The following is a 27606-nucleotide window of genomic DNA, read 5'->3' on the forward strand; positions in this document are numbered from 1 at the left end:
TGTTCTGAGGCATCAAGGGATCACAAATTTAGCATTGGAGGGCAGTGTGGAGGGCAAAAATCGTAGAGGGAGTCCAAGAGATGAATACACTAAGCAGATTCAGAAGGATGTAGGTTGCAGTAGCTACTGGGAGATGAAGAAACTTGCACAGGATAGGGTAGCATGGAGAGCTGCATCAAACCAGTCTCAGGACTGAAGACCACAACAACAACAACATCATGACACTTGCTTGCCCAAGCATACTTTTATCCAGATTTATGTTTATACTACATTTTGTTTTGGCACATAGAGGACGCAGTCATTTTTGCAGGTATTGCCTTGATAATAGTCGTGACCATTAACAGAGGGGCATGACGACGACGAAAAGCCAGACGTAGTTGGGCTCGACCCCAGTTAGGAAGAAGGCAGCAGGGGCATAAAGCCCCAATAAATGGATGAGCTGACACCCGAAGATCGTCAGGAACTCCAGAACTTCGTGAGAAAGGACGTGGCTTGTTTTGACAAGCTGATGTCGATGACACAGAAAGGATTCCGCTGCAGTGACACTAATGTAGGAGTCAGTTTCCCCTAGCCGGAAATAATGGCTTAATTGGCTCTGAGCACTATGGGACTCAACTGCTGAGTCATTAGTCCCCTAGAACTTAGAACTAGTTAAACCTAACTAACCTAAGGACATCACAAACATCCATGCCCGAGGCAGGATTCGAACCTGCGACCGTAGCGGTCTTGCGGTTCCAGACTGCAGCGCCTTAATGGCTTAATTCTTATGATCATACATTCTCACCGATTATTGCCTGTTTCTTCTTTGCGGCATGCTGAAATAATGCAAAAGATGTAGTGAAATCAAACGTCAACTTTCCTCAGTATACAAATCGAAAGTCACACACGTAAAGTTAAATGATGAACAAGCTTGTTGCACGTTCGTAGTATATCTTTCTGCGCATGAGCGCGGTATTGACGTAGTGCGCATGCGCTGGCTGAACTGTAGTCTCTTCTGCGCGCATCGCTCGCTTGTGTACGATCTTCAAGCGACGCTTCACCCTACTCTGGCCGTTGGTTGCGTACTCGCGTGATTTTTGCTTCTACTACAGAATGGTCTGTTGGTGTTAGGGAATGCTGATTCCTTATTGTCTCCTGAGATACAGAGCACAGCAGACTACACAAAGCATTTGGTAAGGCTGCCTCGCAATTGCTTGCTGACAGTGGTAGTGTCATAAAAAAAATTACAGAACCTAATACAGTAAATAGTCCTTCTGAAAAGTAAATTGGGGAGCGGCCCTACTTTAGGGGATAAAAAACCAAATGTCCGTGCATAAAGTTAACATGAACGTTATTTGTTTTGTTTGGTTTTACCATGACGCATTCCTCGGGAATTCATAAATTACGTTGTAGGTTTTAAGAATTATTTTACGTAGTAACTGAGGCGATCAAGCAGTGTGAGTGAATTTCTTCGTCTGATGAAGCCATTTCTCTACCATCAACTTACTCTCATAATTTTTTCGGCTCTGGCAGTTCTAAATTATCATGGGACATAACAGTTTTGGGTCTTTGATACGCGAAGCAGCATGTCGACTAGCACAGACTCAACGAATGTAACAAACAAGCAGCACCCAGTGGTAGCTACAGGGCGACGCCATGATAGCAGAGCCTAGAGGTGGGCCAAACGGTTATTCTGGAGTAACCGTTATCACAGTTCCAGTTATTCTTTGATAACCGTTATCAATAACTGCCAAGTTATTTTTCGCTAGCGAATACCGAATACTCCGACAGTTAAATAACGACATAGTTGTAATCCATCAGTTTAGTTATCAGTATAACTGCGAGTAGTGTGAAATAGCAGGAATGTCGTATGAATCGTGTCATAACCTTAGCTTATTAACTCCGGGTACATTTTAGTTGATGTTAGAACGATTATTAGTGTTTCATATTATATGTTTGTAGGTTATCGGTCGCTATTAGAAATATTATCTTCGCCAAAGCACTGTTTTAAGTAAAATGTTAACAACGTGCGTTTTTAAGTATGAAGTAATATGTAAACTGAGTACTGTAGGTTAAATTCGAAGCTTAATTTCTTGTGCTGCTCACATAATAGAATAAAGTGTACAGCCTTGTAAAACAAAAAAATATATAAGTAATGTGACAGATTCGTTTATTCCTGTGCTGTAAAAGCTAGTCCTATTGGGGAAAGTGTGAGTACGCTAATCCAAGTTTTATGTCAGATTTGCAAACTGCTCGATTTCTCCAGCGACAGCATGTTTATAACATATGAAGACATGCAGATCGAAAAGGTTGACAGTGTTACATTTCTGGGACTACAACTCGATAATAAATTCAGTTGGGAAGGGCATACCACATTTTTTCATTCTATTATTTCATAAGGGAGCGTATTCTGTGGTAACTTATAAAACGTAGCAAAAGTTTTCGCATGTAAAAGCGTGTAATAAAAATCGTTTGTGGTACCAATTCAAGAACATCATGTAGGAACCTGTTCAAGGAACTTTGTATTCTAACCACTGCTGCCTAGTATATTTATTCCTTAATGAAATTTGTTACAAGTATTTCCAACCAATAGCTTAATACATAATATCAGTACTAGAAATGGGAACAGCAATCTACATAAAGACCTAAAATTACTTACCTTGGTCCAAAAGGGGTCCAATATTCAGGAACATGCATTTTCAATAAACTGCCAGCAAGTCAGCAACCATTAAAAACTTGGTTTCAGATAAGGCACGGTTTACAGTGTGTTTGAAAGACTATTTGATACAGAAGTGTCTGATTCCACCCGTCATCAATATGCCGGAAATGGCTATTTTAAGTGTGTCTATGACGTCACTACATACACATGGCAACAAACACGAAGATACATATAAATAATACAATAACATTTCCCACCAAAAATACAATCAAACCAATGGGGCAACTGCGGGAAGTTGGGGGTTTTAGGGTGAGGACAAGCTAGTAAAAAAAACACACCATGATCCCAAAACACAAAATGAAGAACAAAAAGAAAAAAAATACAGCATTCTGCTACACCAACAAAAATCTGCAGGAATCGGACACTTCACTTGAACAATATAGGTCGACTATGGGTGACCATACCAAAACACCAATACCCACAACTAAAAGTACAAAAATTGGAATCAGACATTTCCCTTGACCTACAAAGGTCAACCTCAGATGACGATACTAAAACATCAACACACACAACTATGAAAATGGGAATCAGTCATTTCCGGTGACATATAGGTCCACCACAGCTACTGATGCCAAAAAACCAACACCTACAACTGCGAAAAATAAAACCACAATCCCAAAAGTCCACAAATCAATCATCCCTACATAAATTAAAATCACATTCAATACTTCATAAATACAAAAAACATCACAGCTAGAAAAAAAAAAAAAAATATTGATTACCACCAGCAAATTCCGGCACTGCAACCTAGATCGACAGCCCCCCCCCCCCCCACACACACACAAAAACCAACTCATAAACACCGTGCCGTAATGGCATTCACACACCACAACACCTTTACGTCGAAGCAGACGGGTGGAATCAGACGCTTCCATTGACCCCTCCTTCTACTCTGTAGATGAATATCGTAACAGAGACTGATAGACCAGCTTAGGTAAAAATTCTGCTATATTTCAGTTTTGACAGCACTTGGTTGCAACAGTCAAGATTGGGTATTCTGTGTACGATAAATTTATTAAAAGTACGTAACTGTGTTTTATTCTGTCAGTGTACCAATTCTGTAAATATTAGCAATTACTGTGATTTATTCACATATTTTGACAATCTCCTGACAAATGATGAGGATAATAATTATTATATTCCACTGTATTATGTTATACTTTCTGACATGTTATATGTCATTTGCGATGGCCAGCGGCTATTTCTGTAGCAGTACGAAAATATTTGTTCGCTCCAGTTACTATCCTCTCTGGAAATATCACCTGGAACTACGACCTTTAACTGGAGTCACAGAGTCAGGAACGTCTAGACACACAGTTATTCCGTTACCAGCTTCCAGGTTATCTGTGGTGGTAGCCCGATAACTACCAGAGAACTAGAACTACGAGCCAATAACGAGAACTGCCGGAGGAGAATACTGGTCTCTGACAGTTATTTCCATAGTCGCTCTAATTCCTTAGTAACTTTCCTTGTACTACCCGTCCAAGCTAAATTAACACGTAAGGCGGTGGCTTAAGGGAACGACCGTACTTGTTAATGCCTGTACTGCAGCTCCTATCAGCCACGGCTCGGACATTAACTTTATTTAATTGTTTATGCTAAAAGTAATGAAGGCCCACGAAATAGTACACAGTTCTTATCAACAGATGGCGCGCAGTCTCACAGTTATTCCCATGGTCTATAGAACGCCTTCCAAATGCGCAGTACGATCTTCGGTCAACAGATGGCGCGAGGCACTGTTGACACTAAACAGTTATTGAAATAACTGCCAGAATCAGAGGAACGGTTATCGCAGTAACGGTTACTTCTCAGTAACCGGTTATTTCTATCAGTTACGTTATTTTTTGCCACCTCTAGCAGAGCCCCATTTGTTGAGTTTGTGAAGGCTGTCATGAAGTTGGTCGGTCGGCCGATAAATCGATGCGTGTGTAGGATCGTTTTAATTATTTTTATTTATGTGAGTTCTCAGTTTGTTTGGATTGAGAGCTTATTAATGATTTTTCTGGAATAGAGGATCCCACCTGAATTCTTTTTATTTACTCATAATCATCGTGTTGTAACAGTTATAGATTTAAACTTTCTAAGGTGTGTCTACAGATTTCTTTGCCTCAACGAAAACTTTTTTGTTTGGGGGGGGGGGGGGATGAAAAGTCTTGAAAATTCACCCTTTTTCATTGATTAGTATTTTAGTTTAACTTATCTATGTGCTTGGTATAAAATTGTTAGTAATAGCATTGCTGCTGGTTTGCACGTCTCTCTTTGTAAAATTCATGAGAGATAATTACATGACATAGGTGCACTGAGCATAGCTCTAGAAAAACTGCCTAAAATGAATAAACCTCCTCTAAATATTAACTGATTTGAATTTTAAAAAAAGTTCAGTCATGTGTCAAGTTGATTTATGAGTACTGGTGCAACATCTGTCACCAACCGAGTGTATTGTGACTGTTACTATTCCACTTCTGTTATCTGATTGGGAAGTACTGCTTGAATAACTATAAATTCTAAAATACAGTCCAACTTCCATAAGGAATCAAAATATTCAAAAATGCCCAAATGTGCCAATATGGCTGGCTTCGGCCTGATTGTCTATTAGACTTAGACAAGGTGGTGATGCATCAAACACTCCATGTAAATAGTAGGAAATGGACACATTGCAACTCAGATTCTTTTTTTGATTTTGTAGGTGAAGAAAATATTTCTTAAAAAAATAATATAAAGTGATACAGAAAGTTGCTACAAGTGTAACTGTGTAGTAGAAACCCAGTTACTGAAAGATTAGAGAAATCATGCCCTTTCAAATATCGGATTATGGACCTACTGGTTACTGAACTAGAGTTTTCAGGCAGACGAAGTTATAAGGTTTTCATTGCCTACAATCGATGTTTGTTTTCGTTTGCACAGGCAACATTAATAGTGTGTTCCTGTATGTAAACCAAATGAACCTGATTCATAAGAAGCAAAGTGTTGTCTATGACACGCCCTTGTGACTTGCATCCTGATATTCCGCCTTGTAGCAGGAGGTTAAGTACACCACCGGGATTATTTAACTACCCTTGTATGGAACGTCGGAATAAACAACTTGTTTAACGTTATTCAGGGACATACAACATTCCGAAAAGCGAGTTCAAAGCTGGAGTTGTTAACAGTAAGAAGGCGTACAAAGACAAGCAACAGTTAATAATAATCATAATAATAATAATCATCACAATATACAGGAGTCCAGTTGGTGATTTTTGAGGTATTCAAGAAACAACGTGACCCTAAGTAAAACTTCCTAATGCCTAACCAGAATGAGATAGTCCCATAAATTCCTTGTTACCGGTTGTCTGACTATGAAGTGGAGATGTGCAACTTTTGTCAAAATTTTTATACCAGTAAACACATTGGGAATGCAATGCTGCTTATACGGTTTTTAAAACAACATTTAAAAGTGAAAAGAAGAATTGAAACAAACTGTAGTGAATTCAGGAGGCAGAAATCATTAAGCCGACTACAAAGTTTAAACATGCATCTTAAGTAGCCAACATTAAAAAAAAGAAAAAGAATTCACTTAACATGTATATAATTTAAAATGGGAAGTTGTACACAAAATACTTGTCTTTAATGAAAAATCTAATTTTTCCTGTGTCACTCCCATGAAAAGGGTTCAAAACCAAATTTAATCAATTCAAACTCAGTTTTTTTTTTTTTTTTACATTTGCCGCCACCCACTACTGCTACATACAAGTTCTTAGCTGCACTTGCGACGGATTCCAGGTGACATTGATACTGAGATTGCCAGCGATATGTCGCTCGTATGCTGCGTCTCCTGCATTGCAGGAAGTTGCCACGCCCATCACAACTTTATTGGTGTTTTATTCCACTGCACTAAGAATAACATTATGTTTCTAGCATTTGTAGACTTAGAGAAAGCTTTTGACAATGTTGACTGGAATTCTCTCTTTCAAATTCTAATGGTGGCAGGGGTAAAATACAGGGAGCGAAAGGCTATTTACAATTTGTACAGAAACCAGATGGCAGTTATAAGAGTCGAGCAGCATGAAAAGGAAGCAGTGGTTTGGAAGGGAGTGAGACAGGGTTGTAGCCTCTCCCCGATGTTATTCAATCTGTATGTTGAACAAGCAGTAAAGGAAACAAAAGAAAAATTTGGGGTAGGTATTAAAATCCATGGAGAAGAAATAAAAACTTTGAGGTTCGCCGATGACATTGTAATTCTGTCAGAGACAGCAAAGGACTTGGAAGAGCAGTTGAACAGAATGGACAGTGTCTTGAAAGGAGGATATAAGATGAACATCAACAACAGCAAAACGAGGATAATGGAATGTAGTCAAATTAAATCGGGTGATGATGAGGGAATTAGATTAGGAAATGAGACACTTAAAGTAGTAAAGGAGTTTTGCTATTTGGGGAGCAAAATAACTGATGATGGTCAAAGTAGAGAGGATAAAAAATGTAGACTGGCAATGGCAAGGAAAGCGTTTCTGAAGAAGAGAAATTTGTTAACATCGAGTATAAATTTCAGTGTCAGGAAGTAGTTTCTGAAAGTATTTGTATGGAGTGTAGCCATGTATGGAAGTGAAACATGTACGATAAATAGTTTGGACAAGAAGAGAATAGAAGCTTTTGAAATGTGGTGCTACAGAAGAATATTGTCGATTAGGTGGGTAGATCACGTAACTAATAAGGAGGTATTGAATAGGATTGGGGAGAAGAGAAATTTGTGGCACAACTTGACTAGAAGAAGGGATCGGTTGGTAGGACATGTCCTGAGGCATCAAGGGATCACACATTTAGCATTGGAGGGCAGCGTGGAGGGTAAAAATCGTAGAGGGAGACCAAGAGATGAATACACTAAGCAGATTCAGAAGGATGTGGATTGCAGTAAGTACTGGGAGATGAAGAAGCTTGCACTTGATAAGGTAGCATGGAGAGCTGCATCAAACCAGTCTCAGGACTGAAGACCACAACAACAACAAGAATAACATAAAACCCAGAGTTACCTTTTTATTATTATTTTGACAGAAACTTGAAATCCCGAGTATACTCGGGCAACCTAAGAAGCGACCTTCGAAAAATTAAAACCCTACCTATTACTGTTTCATCACTGATAGTTAACGTGTTCGGCTGCTAGAGTGTATCTGATACCACATTTGTAGCTTAGCTGTCGTATTTTGGTTGAGGTGACTGCCACTAGATCGTGTTACGCTCAACTCTCTTTTTTGTTATGCAATGCTTAAATAAAATAATACTATAGTGATCCTGAGTGCAGTGGTAAGAGGATAAAAATGCCCACTGATTCCAGTCAGCTCCTCAAAGATACATGTTCGCAGGAAACCTTGTGAAATACATGGTTAGACTTCATAGCTATACAGAAATTAAAAATATGAAGTTTCAGGATTTTTCGTCAAAGTACAAGAGTGCGAGTATGCTCTGGATTTTGCAGCTGATTGTTTTTGGCTTTAAAAGCCATTATTGTACATATGTATGTATGTATGTAATGTCTTTCATTACGGGATGTTTTTCATTAATAAAAAAACATTATCTTTTAGAACATAATTTGAAAAAAAAAAAAAAAGAAATACTTATGGTAAGTTAAGGTGTTAATAGCAATAGAAATTAAGCCTCAAATTTTGCCCCTACAGCGATTAATATGCGTGTTTGTCCATACCAGCAAAGGTATTGTGTGGCGTTGTCATTTTGACTGACATTTGCGCGCAACATATAGTTCCAAATACGGTGCTTAAATACAATTTAAATAACCCGCTACGCTCACAGGAATAAACAATGAATATGGCACATCAACTCTTGAAGTGGGATCCTTCACATTTTTCAAGCACCGGTATTCCATTTGCTTGTGTGCTATCTAGCCAATTATTGTTTGGAACAAAGTTAAGCATTAGTAGGGCAATAGCGAACTCTTTCGGACAGTCTCCTTCGAATATTCACCTACCAGGTGAACTGGGGGAAGTTTGGATCAACAGCTCGGAGTATATTGGAATAAGATGCCGATGAATGTGATATTTTACATGTCAGAAAAGCACTGCTGTACTTAAGCAGCCAATTAACAGCAGCAATTATCGTATGATAAAATTTCGGCGTCAATGAAGTGGTTGCTACAGCAGGACTAATCAAATCGAACCATAGAACTCCCTGGTAAGCAAAAAAGTGATTTCTAAGGGGCAGTATGGGTTTGTCAAGGGGTTGTCCACCATTACAGCAGCATCTAACTTAGTCGAAGGTGTCACTCAAGCAATAGATAATAAAGAACACGTATGTGGCATCTTTCTGGACTCTGGAAAACTGACACCTTTTTGTAACATCACCACGCTGAGGCAAATATATTTTGCACTATTTGAATCCCATCTAAGTTATGGGATAGAGGCATGGGGATCCAGCAGTAAAGGTAATATGAAAAGTGTACTTATCTTACAAAAGAAGGCACTTAGAATAATGGGAAAGAAATGTGCCAGGGAGTCCTGCAGAAATTTATTTAAAGAATTTAAAATACTAACTGTTCATAACCTGTATGTGCTGAAGATAATCATTATGGCAGTAAACAATAACAAAACAATTAATAAAGAAATACATGATCACAACACTAGACGTAGAGAGAGACCCCACATCATCTCTCATAGAACAACACTTCATGAGAAAAGCCCTCACTATGCAGGCATAAAACTACTGAATTGCTTCCATCCTAATATCTCCAAATTGCCCATTACAAAACTAAATATGAAATTAAAATTATGGCTCCTAAACAATCCTGTATATTCAGTAGATGAGTTTCTAGATTTAGTACACTTGTATGATGGAAGACCATCTATCTAAAAATATATGTAATCTCAGATCTTAGACTGTGTCACAAACTGTATATATTTGAATGTCAGAAATGAATACTGTTACAAACTGTAGATTCCATAATCTAGGTATGGCAATAACAATTTTTTTTATGTATAGTCCATATATGTAACTCTGTTCTCTCAACTAAATTTAGAAAAAGTTGTGTAGATAAAAGTGCCAGCCAATAATATGTAACCCTAGTAAGTAAGGCTCTGACTTATCCAGAAGACTGGAACAAAAAAAACCTTTTTTTTTGTAATCAGTTGATGTTGGATCAAAATAAATAAATAAATAAATAAATAACTTCAATGTTAGGCGTGAGTATAAAATTGTGCCTTGTCATTTTATCCTCCTGCAGCTTAGATCTCGCTTTGTAATACATAAATCTGTAATTAAGGAAAAATCTTATGTAGCAGCTGACACCCTAATCTCGAACACCGTACTCTTCAAACCAGTACTATTTTTTTTAATAGAAAATATTGACAGATCTTCTTAACAAGCAGACCAAAAAATGAGAGCGAATAAAGAATATTAATTGGGCGGGAGGGGTGTGGGATAAGAGTGGAGAAAACGTAGTTGTACAAAACAATACCTAAAACTATTGAGAAACTATGTTTATTCAAATCACTACCCTCGCTTATGCTACCACTTAATAACACTGCTTATTACCTACAGTGTACTGTGACAGTGTAGTTTGGTTGACATTTGTACACAGTAGTTAGCTGTTAGGCAGAACATGTTTATCTACATGCAAGTTCTTTATTTATTCAGTTTTAGTAGTTTCCGTCATTGGCTGACTTGAGGGGGGGGGGGGGGGGGAATCAGTCAATTAAAGGTAAAATTCTACTGGAAGCTTTTAGATTGCAGAAACATGTGGTATTTTTAGTTCCAAGGAGAGGGTCAGATTGAGATTTCATGACAAATGACTCTTGGCACATTTTCTAGTAGCCATTACATGTTCTGGCTTTCTTTTAACTGACTTGAATTGATATTTATGTGAGTGTTGCAAGACAGGATGCAAGTTGGCTTTTAAACTATAATTTCCTTTTCTGGAAGGCAAGAGGTGCACCTGCTCCTTGCTGGGTAGGCTTATGTCCTTGATACTATACCTACTTGCCTATGTGTTACCCTAAGAAGTGAAAAATAGACAATATCTCAGGACATGGCTGATGTATATGATTTGGGAGATCATAATTATGATAGCCATGAACTCAATATTGCTAGCAACTAGCAGAGGCAGCAGCTGATAGAGCATTACAATCTTGCAGAAGTCTCAAGAAATAGATTATTTGGTCAACTCTTACATACGAGGTGTGGCTAGAAAAAAACCGGACTAGTACTGGTGAAACAATAAAACGAATGCAATAAGGCTGAAAGTCACGTGGCCTGTCACGTGACTCTCGCTCCGCCTACTGTTCGAGTTTCATCTGCCTCCTGCACTCAGTCTGCCCGTGGCGTCTGTTTTAAGTAGTTGACGTTTTGTCTGTGCGTCGGAAAATGTTGAGTGTACAGAAAGAACAGCGTGTTAACATCAAATTTTGTTTCCAGTCCATAAATCTGCGGGGGTCAAGTGAAGAAATTAAACACCGAAAAGCTCACTAAAATAAGCTTTCGATATTTGCAGTATATTTTGCTTGTACTGGGGTCAGTTGCCAGCCTTGCCCTTAAAGCATATGTATTGTTCATTGTCTTGGTCACTCCTTTTCCAAAAAGGAGAATCTTGGCTAGTTGGCATACTCTGCTTAATGCTCTACTTGGTACTTCTAAATGAACACATTGTAACCAATAGTGTCTTCTCTTTGCTTCCACAGCTCCTTTGCTTATCTTTTGATAACATCATAGTCCTTATATTTTTTCTGCCATATTGACTATCCATTTATTAAAGACTGTCTTCTTGCCTCGTACTTTCTTCTGCAGGTGTTTTCCCCATGATAAAATTTGCTTTTCAGTCAGTGGGCACCCTAATTTTGTGATGCCAAGAGTTTGTGTGGCTGTAGTTTTACAACTATCTCATAAATACCACCCAGGTAATTACCCAAGCTTGAGGTTATGCTGATAGGTAGAAATGCAGTTTTACTACACAGCTGTTTTGTGGGCTGTTGGTTTCCAACATTTGATCTCTGGATGTTTACCTCTTTTTAGTCTGAGGACTGTCACCTTGTGTTGTGGGTTAAGGCTGTCTGATGGAATAACTTTGATATTAATTACAAGCAGTTAATTATTTTTAGGACAAAGAAAATTACTCTGTAGAGTAGGTGACAGGAGAAATTCTGAAAACTACATTGCATTAAAATCTAGGTTTTTCCCCCCCTCATCACTATGTTTTTAATACAGTTTAAATGGCTATGATAATCATGTGGGCCTTCATGGTCGTTAAGTTCTTCTTGCGATTGGTAAATATTTCCATCTGAAGGTCATCTTAGAAGTCATCCTTCATGTTTCTGTCAAGTCCCATGTGAGAGGAATACGCAGAGAAAACTTAGACCGGGGAATGGGGATGTGATCAGTGACAAGCAAGAGGCAGTTGGATTGTCTGTGGTCCTTGGCCACAAAGTTGTATAGTTTTCCACAAAGAGTAACTGTGGTATCACTGTAGGTGGGTATCACATAGTGAATCAATCCAGGCAAGACTAAGGAGTGTGTGAGAAATTTTCTTTTGCTCTCTTATTCATGCAACATACAGGGCGTATCAAAAAGAATCAACCAAATTTGGCATGCCTATGTTTCTGAAACTGATAAACATATGTAGCGAACTTTGTTTTTTGATGAACGGGAAACTCAAAAAGTTTTTTTTCCATATCTTTTCATAGGTGTTCAGTACACCCCCCTTGAGATGTATGACATATGTCAATGCAGTATTCAGCTTTGCAGTGAGCATGTCTTGAGTTAAAACTTCCGCAGCTGCTGTTATGCCATGTCTCAGTTCATTCATTATTGGTAACGGAGGCACATAAAGATAAGAAATAATCATATACAGTCAGGTCCAGTGACCTTGGAGGCCATGTAGGGCTGAATCATTTGGTCCAGTGAGACCAATCCATTGTTCAGTAATACTTTGATTTAAAAATTCCCACACTTCCAAGTGACAATGTGGTGATGCCCCATCTTGTTGGTAAATGAAATTGTTCTAATCAGTCTCCAACAAATTCACATTTTTGAGGAAAAAAACCTTGTTTCACAAAGCACCTAGCATCCCGCACACATTGGTCTATTGCTTATTCATATGATTTTGAAACGCATCCCTGTCAGTTTTTCAACAATTTTTAACACATTCAAAGTTGATTTTTGAATGCGTGCACAGTGTATGTGATGTGAAGTCTTTGCCAGGGGAATCCCTGTCACATCTAGAAATAAACTTTCCTGCAGACAAAAGGCAAGAGGCGATATGAGCTGAGAGAAATAAAGCCTAACGGGTGAATGCCAATCACTGTTTATGTGGTTGACTGGGTCTGCAAATGATCAGCGTTGTTATAAATACTAGCGAAATTCATGGATTCAAACTACCAGATTGGAAATAAATGACTAACAGGTAAGAAAGATTACGTGTTATCTTCTCTGTGTATCCAAGAAAATGAAATTTTGACAAAGTTTTTAGCCAGACCGCTACACTAGTAAGGGCCAGTTGTACAGTCCCCAACTAGCAGGTGTTAAGTTCTATTCTGGGAATAGCATGGAAAATGCGTTGTAAGAACATGTAATAACGCCTAACCAGAGAATAAACACTGGATAACTCAACCGGTGATTGTGGCAGGGTTAGTGAAGTTAATTGGAGAATAAGTTTTGACACTGGCAGGAATAGTTACAGAATTACTGGTAACAATATTGTTTGTTAGAATGAGGAAGGAGAAGAAACAGGAATATCACAAACATTGTAGAAGAACGTGACAATTCCAAATTTATATAAAAATTTCGTATTACTACTTTTAGATCTTGTGCTTGAGAAGCCGGAGCATATGAATGAAATGTGAAACTTTCCTAACGTAAAGAGTTTTGCTTGTTGTAGGCCTAATAGGCAATTGATATTCGTATTTCGTGAATTGTACTCTGTCGTGTCATAAAAATGACCATTTGTTCCAAAACAGTCTCGTTTATTTGGTGTGTATTACTTCTGCAATATTAGAAAGACCTATTTTGTTTTATCTAGCAGACAGTGACAAAATAGACGTAATCAGATTGAGAAACCACACCAGTCTTGGGTAATCTTTGTATTAACAGCTTTTTCAGTAGTAGACAACATTTCGTTTTTTGTGTAGCAAAACATTTGACGAACTTTGATGAGGTAATAGATCCTTTCGCAGAAAGAAAAGCACACCTCAGAAAGCCATAGCATTTTCAGGGAGAAAAATTTGCTAGAACTTAGGGATTGAAGAAATGTGTACTTTGTTGCTTGTCTCTTGTATTACTGGTTTTATGTATCCTATGTCTAATTTTATGTCACCCAAAACAGCAAGTTATTAGCTAATGGGCAATAAAGAGTGCAGATTTTCTGAACGGCTGACTAGGTGCAGGAGAGGCACCACAAGCCATTTCAATTTCTACTCTCCTGAATATAGTTTGATGGCATCCATTACAAAATATACACATTTGAATTCAACAGAGCGAAATACAGTGATGTGCAGTAGAAGAATGGTGTGTGAAGATGTGTGGTGCTGCACTTTGGCAAATAATATGTCTTACATTTCCTCAAAGACATATGTTTTATGTATCAGACTCTTCAGAAAGTTATGCACTACAAAATGAACATTTTTTTTTGAAAAGTAGATTTAATTTTTGGCGTCGTACTTCAAATGCTGGTGGGAGGGGCAGAAATATCGTAGAAGCAGGACTGATACGCAGAACAGTCTGCGTTGTAGTGGGGAGGTAGGTAGTCTCCACATGCCCCGTATTTACGTTTAGCGATTTTGCTGTTTCCTCTTTGTTTATTGCTCTCACGTCAAGTGAAAACAAAACCGATTTCTGTGCCGGGAGCTATCAAGTGAATTAAAATACATTCACATAATTACAGAGCAGTAAAATAGGTTATTAGTTTGTTTTTATTTTATTTCCCCCCTTCCTCACAGGCAAGCTTTAATTGCCTTGCAGAGCAATGACGTTATTTTTGTCAGTTTGCTAAAAGAAATTGGCTTTTATTTATCTTTCCTGCTGAGGCAGTCCATTTATTTGAAACGAAGTGTTTAATTCCCCACTATTGGCTAGTTTCAACTGCTCACAGCATTTCAAGTGCACTATGCCATAATAAAGAACCAAACATGAGATAATACAGTACTGGTACTCCAAGAAAATTTACATATGAATATGGACATAAGAATGTCCAAATAATGCATTGTAGTATGTTTCATGGAATTCTGATGCCCTTGTAGTATTCACTGATGTCTTGTTTCTTTTATGATATAACATATTTAATGTTTTACATGTATGAACATACGGGCTTCTCGTGTCGTCGTAGCTGCACAACGCTGGCGCCTGTTATCTGGCACTCTGGCAACTGCAAAAATGAACGTATTTCTAACAGTTGTGGGAAAATATTGCAAATGGTGGTTTGAAAAGCGTTACTGTTGAAGTAAATTTCCTTTTACGCAAGAAGAACTATGTGCGAGAATGTACGATGAATTTCTTAAATCACAGAACATTTGACTCTCATTTAGAAATCATCTCTTTTTGAAGAATTTCGAGCCCAGATTGATCAGACATTTATGTCATTATTAAAAATGTTACTGGCACATGTGTGTGGTATGTCTTAAAGTGTAACACACGAAAAAAGATCAACATTATTTGTGAAAGCATAAATTCTCTTTCAGCTTATTAGAGACCAACATTATAGGTGAAAGCTTTACTTTTCTTGTAACACCATGTATATTAAGTTAAGCTGTTAGATTAGATTAGATTAGATTAGATTAGATTAGATTAGATTAATACTAGTTCCATGGATCATGAATACGATATTTCGTAATGATGTGGAACGAGTCAAATTTTCCAATACATGACATAATTAAGTTAATTTAACAACATACTTAAGTTAATATAACAACTTGTTATTTTTTGTGTTTTTTTTTTTATTTATTTATTTTATTTTTTAAATATTTTTTTTTTTCTTAATTTATATCTAAAAATTCCTCTATGGAGTAGAAGGAGTTGTCATTCAGAAATTCTTTTAATTTCTTCTTAAATACTTGTTAGTTATCTGTCAGACTTTTGATACTATTTGGTAAGTGACCAACGACTTTAGTGGCAGTATAATTCACCCCTTTCTGTGACAAAGTTAGATTTAATCTTGAATAGTGAAGATCATCCTTTCTCCTAGTATTGTAGTTATGCACACTGCTATTACTTTTGAATTGGGTTTGGTTGTTAATAACAAATTTCATAAGAGAGTATATATATATATATATATATATATATATATATATATATATATATATATATATATATATAAAGAAAGATGAGACTTACCAAACAAAAGCGCTGGCAGGTCGATAGACACACAAACAAACACAAATATACACACAAAATTCAAGCTTTCGCAACAAACTGTTGCCTCATCAGGAAAGAGGGAAGGAGAGGGAAAGACGAAAGGATGTGGGTTTTAAGGGAGAGGGTAAGGAGTCATTCCAATCCCGGGAGCGGAAAGACTTACCTTAGGGGGAAAAAAGGACAGGTATACATTCGCACACACAGTATATATATATACTGAGAAGCTACTGTGAATATCCCTAGATCCTTAAATAAATGTCTGCAGGATGATCTTGGGTGGACTTCAGCTATTATTCTGATTACACGCTTTTGTGCAATAAATACTTTATTCCTCAGTGATGAATTACCCCAAAATATGATGCCATATGAAAGCAATGAGTGAAAATAGGCGTAGTAAGCTGATTTACTAAGATGTTTATCACCAAAATTTGCAATGACCCTTATTGCATAAGTAGCTGAACTCAAACGATTCAGCAGATCATCAATGTGTTTCTTCCAATTTAATCTCTCATCGATGGACACACCTAAAATTTGGAATATTCTACCTTAGCTATATGCTTCTGATTAAGGTCTATATTTATTAATGGCGTCATATACCATTCACTGTACGGAACTGTATGTACTGTCTCTTATCAAAATTCAGTGAGAGTCCATTTACAAGGAACCACTTATTAATGTTCTGAAAGACAGTATTGACAATTTCATCAGTTAATTCTTGTTTGTCAGGTGTGATTACTATACTTGTATCATCAGCAAAGAGAACTAACTTTGCCTCTTCATGAATATAGAATGGCAAGTCATTAATATATATTAAGAACAACAAAGGACCCAAGACTGACCCTTGTGGAACCCCATTCTTGATAGTTCCCCAGTTTGAGGAATGTGTTGATCTTTGCATGTTATGAGAACTACATATTTCAACTTTCTGCACTCTTCCAGTTAGGTATGAATTAAACCATTTGTGCACTATCCCACTCATGCCACAATACTTGAGCTTGTCTAGCAGAATTTCATGATTTACACAATCAAAAGCCTTTGAGAGATCACAAAAAATCCCAATGGGTGGTGTTCGGTTATTCAGATCATTCAAAATTTGATTGGTGAAAGCATATATGGCATTTTCTGTTGAAAAACCTTTCTGGAAACCAAACTGACATTTTGTTAGTACTTCATTTTTACAGATATGTGAAGCTACTCTTGAATACATTAATTTCTCAAAAATTTTGGATAAAGCTGTTAGAAGGGAGATTGGACCGTAATTGTTGACATCAGATCTATCCCCCTTTTTATGCAAAGGTATAACAATAGCATACTTCAGTCTATCAGGGAAAATGCCCTGTTCCAGAGAGCTATTACACAGGTGGCTGAGAATCTTACTTATCTGTTGAGAGCAAGCTTTTAGTATTTTGCTGGAAATGCCATCAATTCCATGTGAGTTTTTGCTTTTAAGCAAGTTTATTATTTTCCTAATTTCAGAGGGAGAAGTGGGTGAGATTTCAATTGTATCAAATTGCATAGGTATGGCCTCTTCCATTAACAGCCTAGCATCTTCTACTGAACACCTGGATCCTACTATATCCACAACATTTAGAAAATGATTATTAAAAATATTTTCAACTTCTGACTTTTTGTTCGTAAAGTTTTCATTCAATTTTATGGTAATACTGTCTTCCTCTGCTCTTGGTTGACCTGTTTCTCTTTTAATGATATTCCAAATTGTTTTAATTTTATTATCAGAGTTGCTGATTTCATACATGATACACATACTCCTGGATTTTTTAATAACTTTTCTTAATATAACACAGTAGTTTTTATAATGTTTGATAGTTTCTGGGTCACTACTCTTTCTTGCTGTCAGATACATTTCCCTTTTCCAGTTACAAGATATTTTTATACCCTTAGTAAGCCATGGTTTGTTACAAGGTTTCTTAAGAGTATATTTAACTATTTTCTTGGGGAAGCAGTTTTCAAATGCATTTACAAAAATGTCATGAAATAAATTATATTTTAAATTGGCATCAGGTTCACAGTACACCTCATCCCAGTCTAACTGCTGTAGGCTTTCCCTGCAATTTGCAATTGTAAAATTGTTGATTGAACGTACTACTTTGGAGGACTGCTTAGTATTGCTGAATGGAGCTATGTCATATATTGTAACTAGCTGTGCACCATGATCAGAAAGACCATTCTCAACAGGCTGAGCATTTATCTGGTTAAACTTATCTTGGTCTATAAAGTTATCTATCAGTGAGCTGCTATCCTTTACCACCCGAGTAGGAAAATCAATAACGGCTGTCAAATTGAAAGAACCGAGTAATACTTCATGGTCATTTTTCCTATTACCCTCTTTCAGAGAATCTACATTGAAGTCCCCACAAATAATAATTTGCTTCCCCCTGTCTGACAGACAGCACAACAAGGAGTCCAAATTTTTCAGAAATAGATGAAAATTTCCTGATGGGGACCTATATACAGTTACAATTATAAATGTGCCTTTATTTAATTTTAGCTCACAGGCACATGCTTCTATATGTTTCTCTATACAAAACTTTTTTTGTTTCTATACTTTTTGCACAATCATAACTTTTGACATATATGGCAACTCCTCCTTTCTCCATATTTTCTCTAATTACATGTGCAGAGAGCTTATATCCACTTACATTTACCTTATCCATATCAGTAACAATGTGATGCTCAGACAGGCATAGTACATCTATTTCATCCTCAGCTTCTAAATCTTCTAAACAAACCAGAAGCACATCTATTTTATTCTTTAAACTCCCAATATTTTGATGAAATATACTTACATTATTTTTAATTATACTTTTATGAGAACCTTTCCTTATTCTAACATTTGCAGTACTCTCCTGTCTGAGTTTCTCATTGTGCTTAGGCCTAGTTCCTATACCAGTGGTCACATGGTGTTCAGAGAGGCAGATTATGTGAACTGGGTTGGGTGATTTTAATTCATCAATGCAATTACCTAGGACTGAGATACAACTTGGTGAAGATAAAATTTCTGGTGATTGGTGAAAATTTATAATTGACAGCTGTGAATGGTGATCCAATGTGCTAGAATTGTACTGTTTAATTTCTTTCCTAAACTGAAGATTTGTTTCAATCCTGACCTCTCGTAGAACTTGACATCTTTCTGTCTTACCTATCCTAAAAAAGGTGCTGCTCCAACACCTGTAACCACTGGTATTTTACCATTCATGGCAGTGCCTCCCTCCCTTAAATTTCCTGCTATTACCCCAGCCAGTTTCCCCTTCCCTTTCCTGTTGAGATGTAGGCCATGCCTGGTATAGTCCCACCTACTGAGAGAATCAACAGGAACCACACCAATATGAGCCCCCGCACCCGACCCAAGCAGCCATTCCAACTCCAAATTAACTCTCCCAACAGAAGAGTTCAAATGAGGCCGGTCATGGCGTCTCAGGACAGATACAAAGTCAACATTGGTGTGTCTCGATGCCGACGCAATCTTTACCAGGTCACACACTATACTGTACCCAGGATCTCTGTCGATGCTGTTCCCTGGCCCTCCCACAATAACCACGGTGTCTTCCCTGGTAAATCCTTTACAGAGTGAACCTAAATCATCTGTCACCTGATCGAGACTAGCACTTGGTTTGAAAAAATTTGTGATCTGGTATTCTGGTCCTAATTCCTCCTGCAGAAGTTGGCCTACACCTCTGGCATGAGAACTGCCTAACAACAGAACTTTCTTCCTTTTCGATGACTTTCCTACATTCTTTTTCAATTTCCTATTGATAGTTTGTTGTGTCCTGTCTACATCTACCTATTTGTGTGGTCGCGCCACTGAACAAAGATGTTGCTATTGGCTGACTATATCATGTGTCCTATGCTCTGAATATCCACCATAATTGGCTGGCAAGATCACGTGACATGAGCTATGACTGGCTGCACATCATAATCTCAATTTCAATGCTTCAGAAAGTAACATGCGGTGTTTTGTGGAATTTGAATTTATACGTCATACGAAAATATGCAATCTACATGTTGCTGCAAATCACAGATCTTTGTGTCGTTTTGTAAGGTGCCGGGAAATTCTACACTGATGATTTATAAAAGCGTAATGATTCAATGGTTGATAAGTTTTACAGTTTCGAGCAAAAGTATACTGACACTTAATACAAAAAAAGTATATTTTCACCCGGGAGAGAGGTTATTTTTATCCAGGAAATTCAGGATTTTTTTTTTCCTTGTCTGCGTATACACCCTGTATGAGCATCCTGAATTGCCTGCATTCAGTCTTAATGAGTCGTGTCACTCTCTTTAGTGATCATTTTCAGTGTTGTGCATGTTAACGGTTGACCAGAATGTCTATCTTCCACAGATTCTCCGCCTTCCTTGAAGTGCTTGTACCAGTCAAGTATTCTTGCTTGACTCAGTGTACTCTCACCAAATGCCTCTGTCAGCATGCAATGAGTTTTAGCTTCAGGTTCCTTCAACTAGAAAGAATTTGATGCAAATACGTTGCTCCTTCAAAATTCGTAGAAGCACTGATACACGTACTGCCACGCACAACAACAACAACAACAACAACAACAACAAGGAGATACTATTATTTTGATACAAAAGACATTAGATGTAGTACTGGGATGTGAACATTAGTACAGAAACTTCAAACGTGTACAAGGACTGAACAATTCTGGATATACTAAATGTGGATGATGAGGATCTGTCTACTTAGTGATGCACATTCTGTGGTTTATAAATTTATAAGAGCTCAGAAATATACAGAACATTGGAGATCATTGATGGAGAGAGGGTCATAAATGTGGATATCTGTATTGTAAGCATCTCGAGACTTGAAATAGTAAGTGGCCAAACAATAAAAATCAAGTAGTCAGACCAACAGAGAAGCAGCCTGTGGATAGAAATATAATACAGAATGTAATTTACACTGATTGCAGAACAAATATGGCTGTGGCATACATCTCAATCAAAACATGACAGCTATGCTACAAATGTAGTACCACATATTCTCTAGTGGCCAAATATACAACTGTCAGTACTGAAACAGTTATAAGTGAGGTTTTATTTTTTCAAAGGTCGCTTCTTAAGTTGCCTGAGTATACTCGGGATTTCAAATTTCTGTCAAAATAATGCTAATAAAAACATAACTGGGTTTTATGTTAAGAAGTTAACTTGTTACAAAATTCTTAGTGCAGTGGAATATCACACCAATGAAGGAGATGGCGTGGCAATTTCCTGCAATGCAGGAAATGCAGCATACGAGCGACAAATCGCTGGCAATCTCTGCATCGGTATCGCCTGAAATCAGTCGCAAGTGCAGCTAAGAGCTTGTCTTTAGCAGTAGTGGGTGGCAGCAGTTAAAAAGAAAAAAAAAGTTTGAATGTATTAAATTTGATTTTGAAGTCTTTTTGTTTCAGGGAGAGCATAAGGGAACAATTGACAGGAATGGGGGAAAGAAATACAGTAGAAGAAGAATGGGTAGCTCTGAGGGATGAAGTAGTGAAGGCAGCAGAGGATCAAGTAGGTAAAAAGACGAGGGCTAATAGAAATCCTTGGGTAACAGAAGAAATATTGAATTTAATTGATGAAAGGAGAAAATATAAAAATGCAGTAAATGAAGCAGGCAAAAGGGAATACAAACATCTCAAAAATGAGATCGACAGAAAGTGCAAAATGGCTAAGCAGGGATGGCTAGAGGACAAATGTAAGTATGTAGAGGCTTGTCTCACTAGGGGTAAGATAGATACTACCTACAGGAAAATTAAAGAGACCTTTGGAGAGAAGAGAACCACTTGTATGAATATCAAGGGCTCAGATGGCAACCCAGTTCTAAGCAAAGAAGGGAAGGCAGAAAGGTGGAAGGAGTATATAGAGGGTCTGTACAAGGGCGATGTACTTGAGGACAGTATTATGGAAATGGAAGAGAATGTAGATGAAGATGAAATGGGAGATAAGATACTGCGTGAAGAGTTTGACAGAGCACTGAAAGACCTGAGTCGAAACAAGGCCCCTGGAGTAGACAACATTCCATTAGAACTACTGATGGCCTTGGGAGAGCCAGTCATGACAAAACTCTACCATCTGGTGAGCAAGATGTATGAGACAGGCGAAATACCCACAGACTTCAAGAAGAATATAATAATTCCAATCCCAAAGAAAGCAGGTGTTGACAGATGTGAAAATTACCGAACTATCAGTTTGATAAGTCACAGCTGCAAAATACTAATGCGAATTCTTTACAGACGAATGGAAAAACTGGTAGAAGCGGACGTCGGGGAAGATCAGTTTGGATTCCGTAGAAATGTTGGAACATGTGAGGCAATACTAACCTTACGACTTATCTTAGAAGAAAGATTAAGAAAAGGCAAACGTTCGTTTCTAGCATTTGTAGACTTAGAGAAAGCTTTTGACAACTTTAACTGGAATACTCTCTTTCAAATTCTGAAGGTGGCAGGGGTAAAATACAGGGAGCGAAAGGCTATTTACAATTTGTACAGAAACCAGATGGCAGTTATAAGAGTCGAGGGGCATGAAAGGGAAGCAGTGGTTGGGAAAGGAGTGAGACAGGGTTGTAGCCTCTCCCCGATGTTATTCAATCTGTATATTGAGCAAGCAGTAAAGGAAACAAAAGAAAAATTCGGAGTAGGTATTAAAATTCATGGAGAAGAAGTAAAAACTTTGAGGTTCGCCGATGACATTGTAATTCTGTCAGAGACAGCAAAGGACTTGGAAGAGCAGTTGAACAGAATGGACAGTGTCTTGAAAGGAGGATATAAGATGAACATCAACAACAGCAAAACGAGGATAATGGAATGTAGTCAAATTAAATCGGGTGATGATGAGGGAATTAGATTAGGAAATGAGACACTTAAAGTAGTAAAGGAGTTTTGCTATTTGGGGAGCAAAATAACTGATGATGGTCAAAGTAGAGAGGATAAAAAATGTAGACTGGCAATGGCAAGGAAAGCGTTTCTGAAGAAGAGAAATTTGTTAACATCGAGTATAAATTTCAGTGTCAGGAAGTAGTTTCTGAAAGTATTTGTATGGAGTGTAGCCATGTATGGAAGTGAAACATGTACGATAAATAGTTTGGACAAGAAGAGAATAGAAGCTTTTGAAATGTGGTGCTACAGAAGAATATTGTCGATTAGGTGGGTAGATCACGTAACTAATAAGGAGGTATTGAATAGGATTGGGGAGAAGAGAAATTTGTGGCACAACTTGACTAGAAGAAGGGATCGGTTGGTAGGACATGTCCTGAGGCATCAAGGGATCACACATTTAGCATTGGAGGGCAGCGTGGAGGGTAAAAATCGTAGAGGGAGACCAAGAGATGAATACACTAAGCAGATTCAGAAGGATGTGGATTGCAGTAAGTACTGGGAGATGAAGAAGCTTGCACTTGATAAGGTAGCATGGAGTGCTGCATCAAACCAGTCTCAGGACTGAAGACCACAACAACAGTCTTTTTGTGGTGATGACACAGACAAAATTAGATTTTTCATTAAAGACAAGTATGTTGTGTACTTCTTCACAGTTTGTATTTCCCAAATATATGGTAAGTCAATTCCTTTTTTTTTCTTTATGTTGGCGACTTAAGATGCATGTTTAAACTTTGTAGTCGGCTTGATGATTTCAGCCTCCCAAATTTGCTATAGTTTGTTTCAATTCCTCTTTTCATTTTTAAATGTTGTTTTAGTAACTGTATGGGCATTTGTACCATGGCATTGCAATCTCAATGTGTTTACTGGTATAAAAATGTTGACAATAGCAGTGCTGCTGGTTCCCACAATCTTGCTTCTTTTATATCTGTTCAGTTACTCATTCTCATTCCCTCTTTCAGATTTTTCTATGCAGACAGATTTCAAAATTTACCATTGAAAGTTATTTATTGATAATAAATCTACTGTCTTTGACATTAACTGCAGCAATATAGCACAATTACATGCTGAAACACCTCTCAAACATTTTGCTAAACATCTTATCTCTAAACTTTTGGAACTTTTTCTACTGTAGATTCTTTGTACACAGTAGTTCTTTCACATCATCAGCAGCACCATCTTAAATTTTGGTTTTGAAGCTGATGTTTTGTTCCTTTCCAATTATCATAGCATTACTGCAGGTATTTTGTGGGTGCAGTTTGTTTCCATGTGTCCTGCCTGCAAACCTTTCTCCGTTGTCCATATTTATGGAAGAAACTTAGCGTATGCTTGAGATCACTCTTTTGGATTTTGTAACTTTGTTCCAACAACCTTTTTAATTTTTTGTGTGCCTCTACATTCCAACAAAACTTTCATTTTGTGCTACATTGCTTCCTGTGTAGATTCATCATTGTCATTATTCGTTTAAAAGATATATCTATCATCCCATAAAACTGTGTTCTCCATTAGTAAATGCTATTTAATGTGTGTTTTATTCATTTCTGTCATATGTAAAATGATTTTTAGTAGTCTTATACTCGTAATGCATTTTTCATTTTGAAAAGGTAAATTTATGATGGGATGAGAGCTTTCACTAATCTTCCTTTGCAGGTGATCAAAAAGGTATGGGCAGCATAATCTCATTGACAAAAACTGACGAAAACCAAGATTTTAGCACAGAGGGTGTAACCAAAGGTGTTGAAGATGATATACCTGATGATGACTGCATTCTGTCAGAAAAGAGATTCAACATAGACACATTAAGTATTTTGGATAAAGTGTGTGATCGTTCTGTTAATGGGGATAATAGTTTCATTATGAACAAGGAAGTAATAGATATAAAAGAGAAAAGTTTATCAGACTGTGTTACGGCACTGCAAGGTCAACAAAGTGCAGATCATGTGAGTGATGTTTCAACTGAGTGTGTGCCAGCTGCAGTGAACCTAGTAGACAAAGATATTAATAACAAAAATATGGTTGGTCAAATTAATGATGAACATGAGAAATCATTTTCAAACAAACAAGATAACCTTCCTGACAGTGGATTTGATAATACAGATAAAAAATGTCAAATAAAAGAGGGAAGCTGTAAGTATCCTCATGAGGCCTCAGGTGAGAAAGTGTCTCAGATCAAGCCAGATGTTTTAAAAGAACAGTCAGAACTAAATCCTAATGCCATGATAACTGATGAGAGAGTAGACTGCTCTCACAGTGTTACTGGGAAAAATAATGAGAACCATGTTTACAAGAGGAGTGCTATTATTGAGGCCCTAATGAACATTTTGAGCAGGAACCAGAACCAATTAGAAAACAAAATGCCAGCTGCTGGAGCTGCCACAACCAATGTGAAATCACGGACTATTCCATCCACTGTAACTCTCTCAAGTAATACTAAAGCTAGGAAACTTGACAAGTCATCGATGACCCCAGACAGATTAGTTGATGCTGGTCGAGTGAGGAAACAGCTGAAGTCTGGAGTTGAACGCGTGTTATTACAGCTGGAGAAATTAAAGGAAGCATTAAATATTTTGCCATTCAACAATGATAATTCCTTTGCATTGACTGCATCTGAAAGTCTGAAAAATCAGATAAAAGGGATGACGACAGCTGTAACCCAAATGTACCACATTGTGTATAACACGCCACAAAAGGTCCTCAGTTTTTTGGACATACTATACCAGATGGCAACACAGCTGAGTAAAGCCGAGGAAGAAATACTGAAGATTCGTGACACTACTGAAGATTCTGTGACGTATTTATTACATTTCCAGGAAACACTTGACAGTTTGAGAGACGGTGATATGAAAGCAGAAGATAGAATCTCCAATTAAATTAATTTTATTTATAAATGATGGACTTAATTCCATTTCTCACCAGAAACACAGCATCTACAGATAAGAAAGTATTCCAATTAAGTAAGAATTTCCTATCTGTAATGAGATCAGTTACCATTTTTATGTACCACATAGAGTTCATTAAGCAGTTAGTTAAGTTTCAGAGATAGCACTACTCTCAGGCACTGGCTGCAGGCAGTAACAAAATGACATTACAGCTCCATCTTGAAAATGTTAGCATTTTTCCAGGTTCATTGTGAACAGTGTTAACACTTATTAAGCTATAACAGATCTCGTATTTTGTCTTTAAAATGGAAAAGAATAAGATCGATTAGTATCGCAAAGAACAAAATTATGAATGAAGTTCATCTGCAGATGTAATGAGAAATTTACAACTGTATACTCTTTAACCTCTACCTCGTACTTTTAGTTAGCTGTTTTTATATGGTATATTGTTTAAGAAATGCACTTAAAAGAGCATGAAAATGGTTTCTTTTGGCAGGGACAACTGTTTTGTTTAAATGTTAGCACATAAGCCTAATGTAAATACCTGTGCTTCAAGAAATTTAATACCTGTGACTTAGTTGTAATTTATGCATTTCTTGAAAACAAGGAGATTGTTAGACCACACAGTTTGAAAATGAGTACATTTTACTAAGAAACTTCGAGAAGCCGCGACTTTTTGATTGTTTGTGCTCTATAGAGAAATTGTCTTTTGGTCTGTCATGATTACATTTACAACTTATGTACTGTTTGGAATTTGATTAAACAATTATTTATAACGTTTTGGTATCTCCTTTACTCTAGTGGGACAGATGGTTAACATTGCAATATGCCACATTGAAAATGAAAATGTTTGTTCGCTGTGTATGTATCATAACAGTACTTAAGATTATTTTCAGCTAAAAAGAAGAAAACTGCAGCATATCTAGAAAAAAATGATAAAGCTGTGAATGCACATAACCTGCTGTTTTCTTTCGCAAACAATATTTTAAGGATCAGAGTAAACTGCAGGCAATATTATTTGGCCCATAGATGCACAGGTGAGGGGACAATGATAATGGTGGAGGAGTTGCCACTATGCAATAGAATGATGTATATAAATTGCCCACTACTTCATGAGCATGGTTATCTTTGCACATTCTATGTAGGAATAAGAACATCCAGGGCCAATTGTATCACACAGTTGATCTTAGATCTACCGAAAAAAGTGAACTCCGTTGAAGTTGAACTCGGAACTCTGTGTTGCACAAACATTAATCTGATTGTTTCACCATGAACTAGTATCAGTTTCAACTACCAAAATTTCATGGATCAACTCGTGTTCAGTTGCAGTCATCATCTCACAATAAAAAAGAAATAGTTGAACAAATAAAACATAAAAAGAAGTAAACAATAATGCAAAGCTTGTTAACATTACCACACAGCTGAAGTTCAAAATAAGGATAATATTGGTGATGTAAATAATGAATGTAGGTAATAACTGCACCCATAAAAATTACAGGAGATTACAGATAATTAAACTGTAAAGATTTAAACGTATTTCCTTGGAATTGGTGGCAGAGCAAGAAAGGTTCAAAATATTTGGGGTGTATGGAGTTACACAGTAGCATTAACATAGGATGGACAGAAAAGGGAAGAATCTTATCACGGTTGCTGTCAACTCATCAACCACTGAGAGCCAGCAGCCGACAATGTGGAACAGCATTCAGCCAAAGGCAGGAGATCCTGATTCATAGGTAGCTCCTGCCACCAGCGATCGACCGGTTGATCGGCTGCCAGCGATGCTCCTCGGCGACACGGAAGACGGCCAAGGGCGGTTACCACCATGTGGCAC

General features: G+C 37.4%; 2 protein-coding genes across 3 annotated transcripts in view; one reads left to right on the plus strand and one right to left on the minus strand.

Moving 5' to 3' along the window:
• Positions 1-27606, minus strand: part of LOC126263300 (neural-cadherin-like) — a 420924-nt gene that overhangs the window by 107737 nt on the left and 285581 nt on the right. The window lies entirely within an intron of this gene.
• LOC126262223 (uncharacterized) lies at positions 1013-26455 on the plus strand. Of its 2 annotated transcripts, none has more exons than XM_049958671.1 (2): positions 1013-1172; positions 24547-26455. In XM_049958671.1, exon 2 carries the CDS (start codon positions 24561-24563, stop codon positions 25764-25766), a length of 1206 nt encoding a protein of 401 aa, XP_049814628.1. In that variant the 5' UTR covers positions 1013-1172; positions 24547-24560; the 3' UTR covers positions 25767-26455. The 2 variants fall into 2 exon arrangements, with proteins under 2 accessions (XP_049814628.1, XP_049814627.1); XM_049958670.1 differs by lacking the exon at positions 1013-1172 and adding an exon at positions 1623-1654.

The sequence above is a fragment of the Schistocerca nitens genome, chromosome 6 (assembly GCF_023898315.1).
Source record: "Schistocerca nitens isolate TAMUIC-IGC-003100 chromosome 6, iqSchNite1.1, whole genome shotgun sequence".
Classification (NCBI taxonomy): Eukaryota; Metazoa; Arthropoda; class Insecta; order Orthoptera; family Acrididae; genus Schistocerca; species Schistocerca nitens.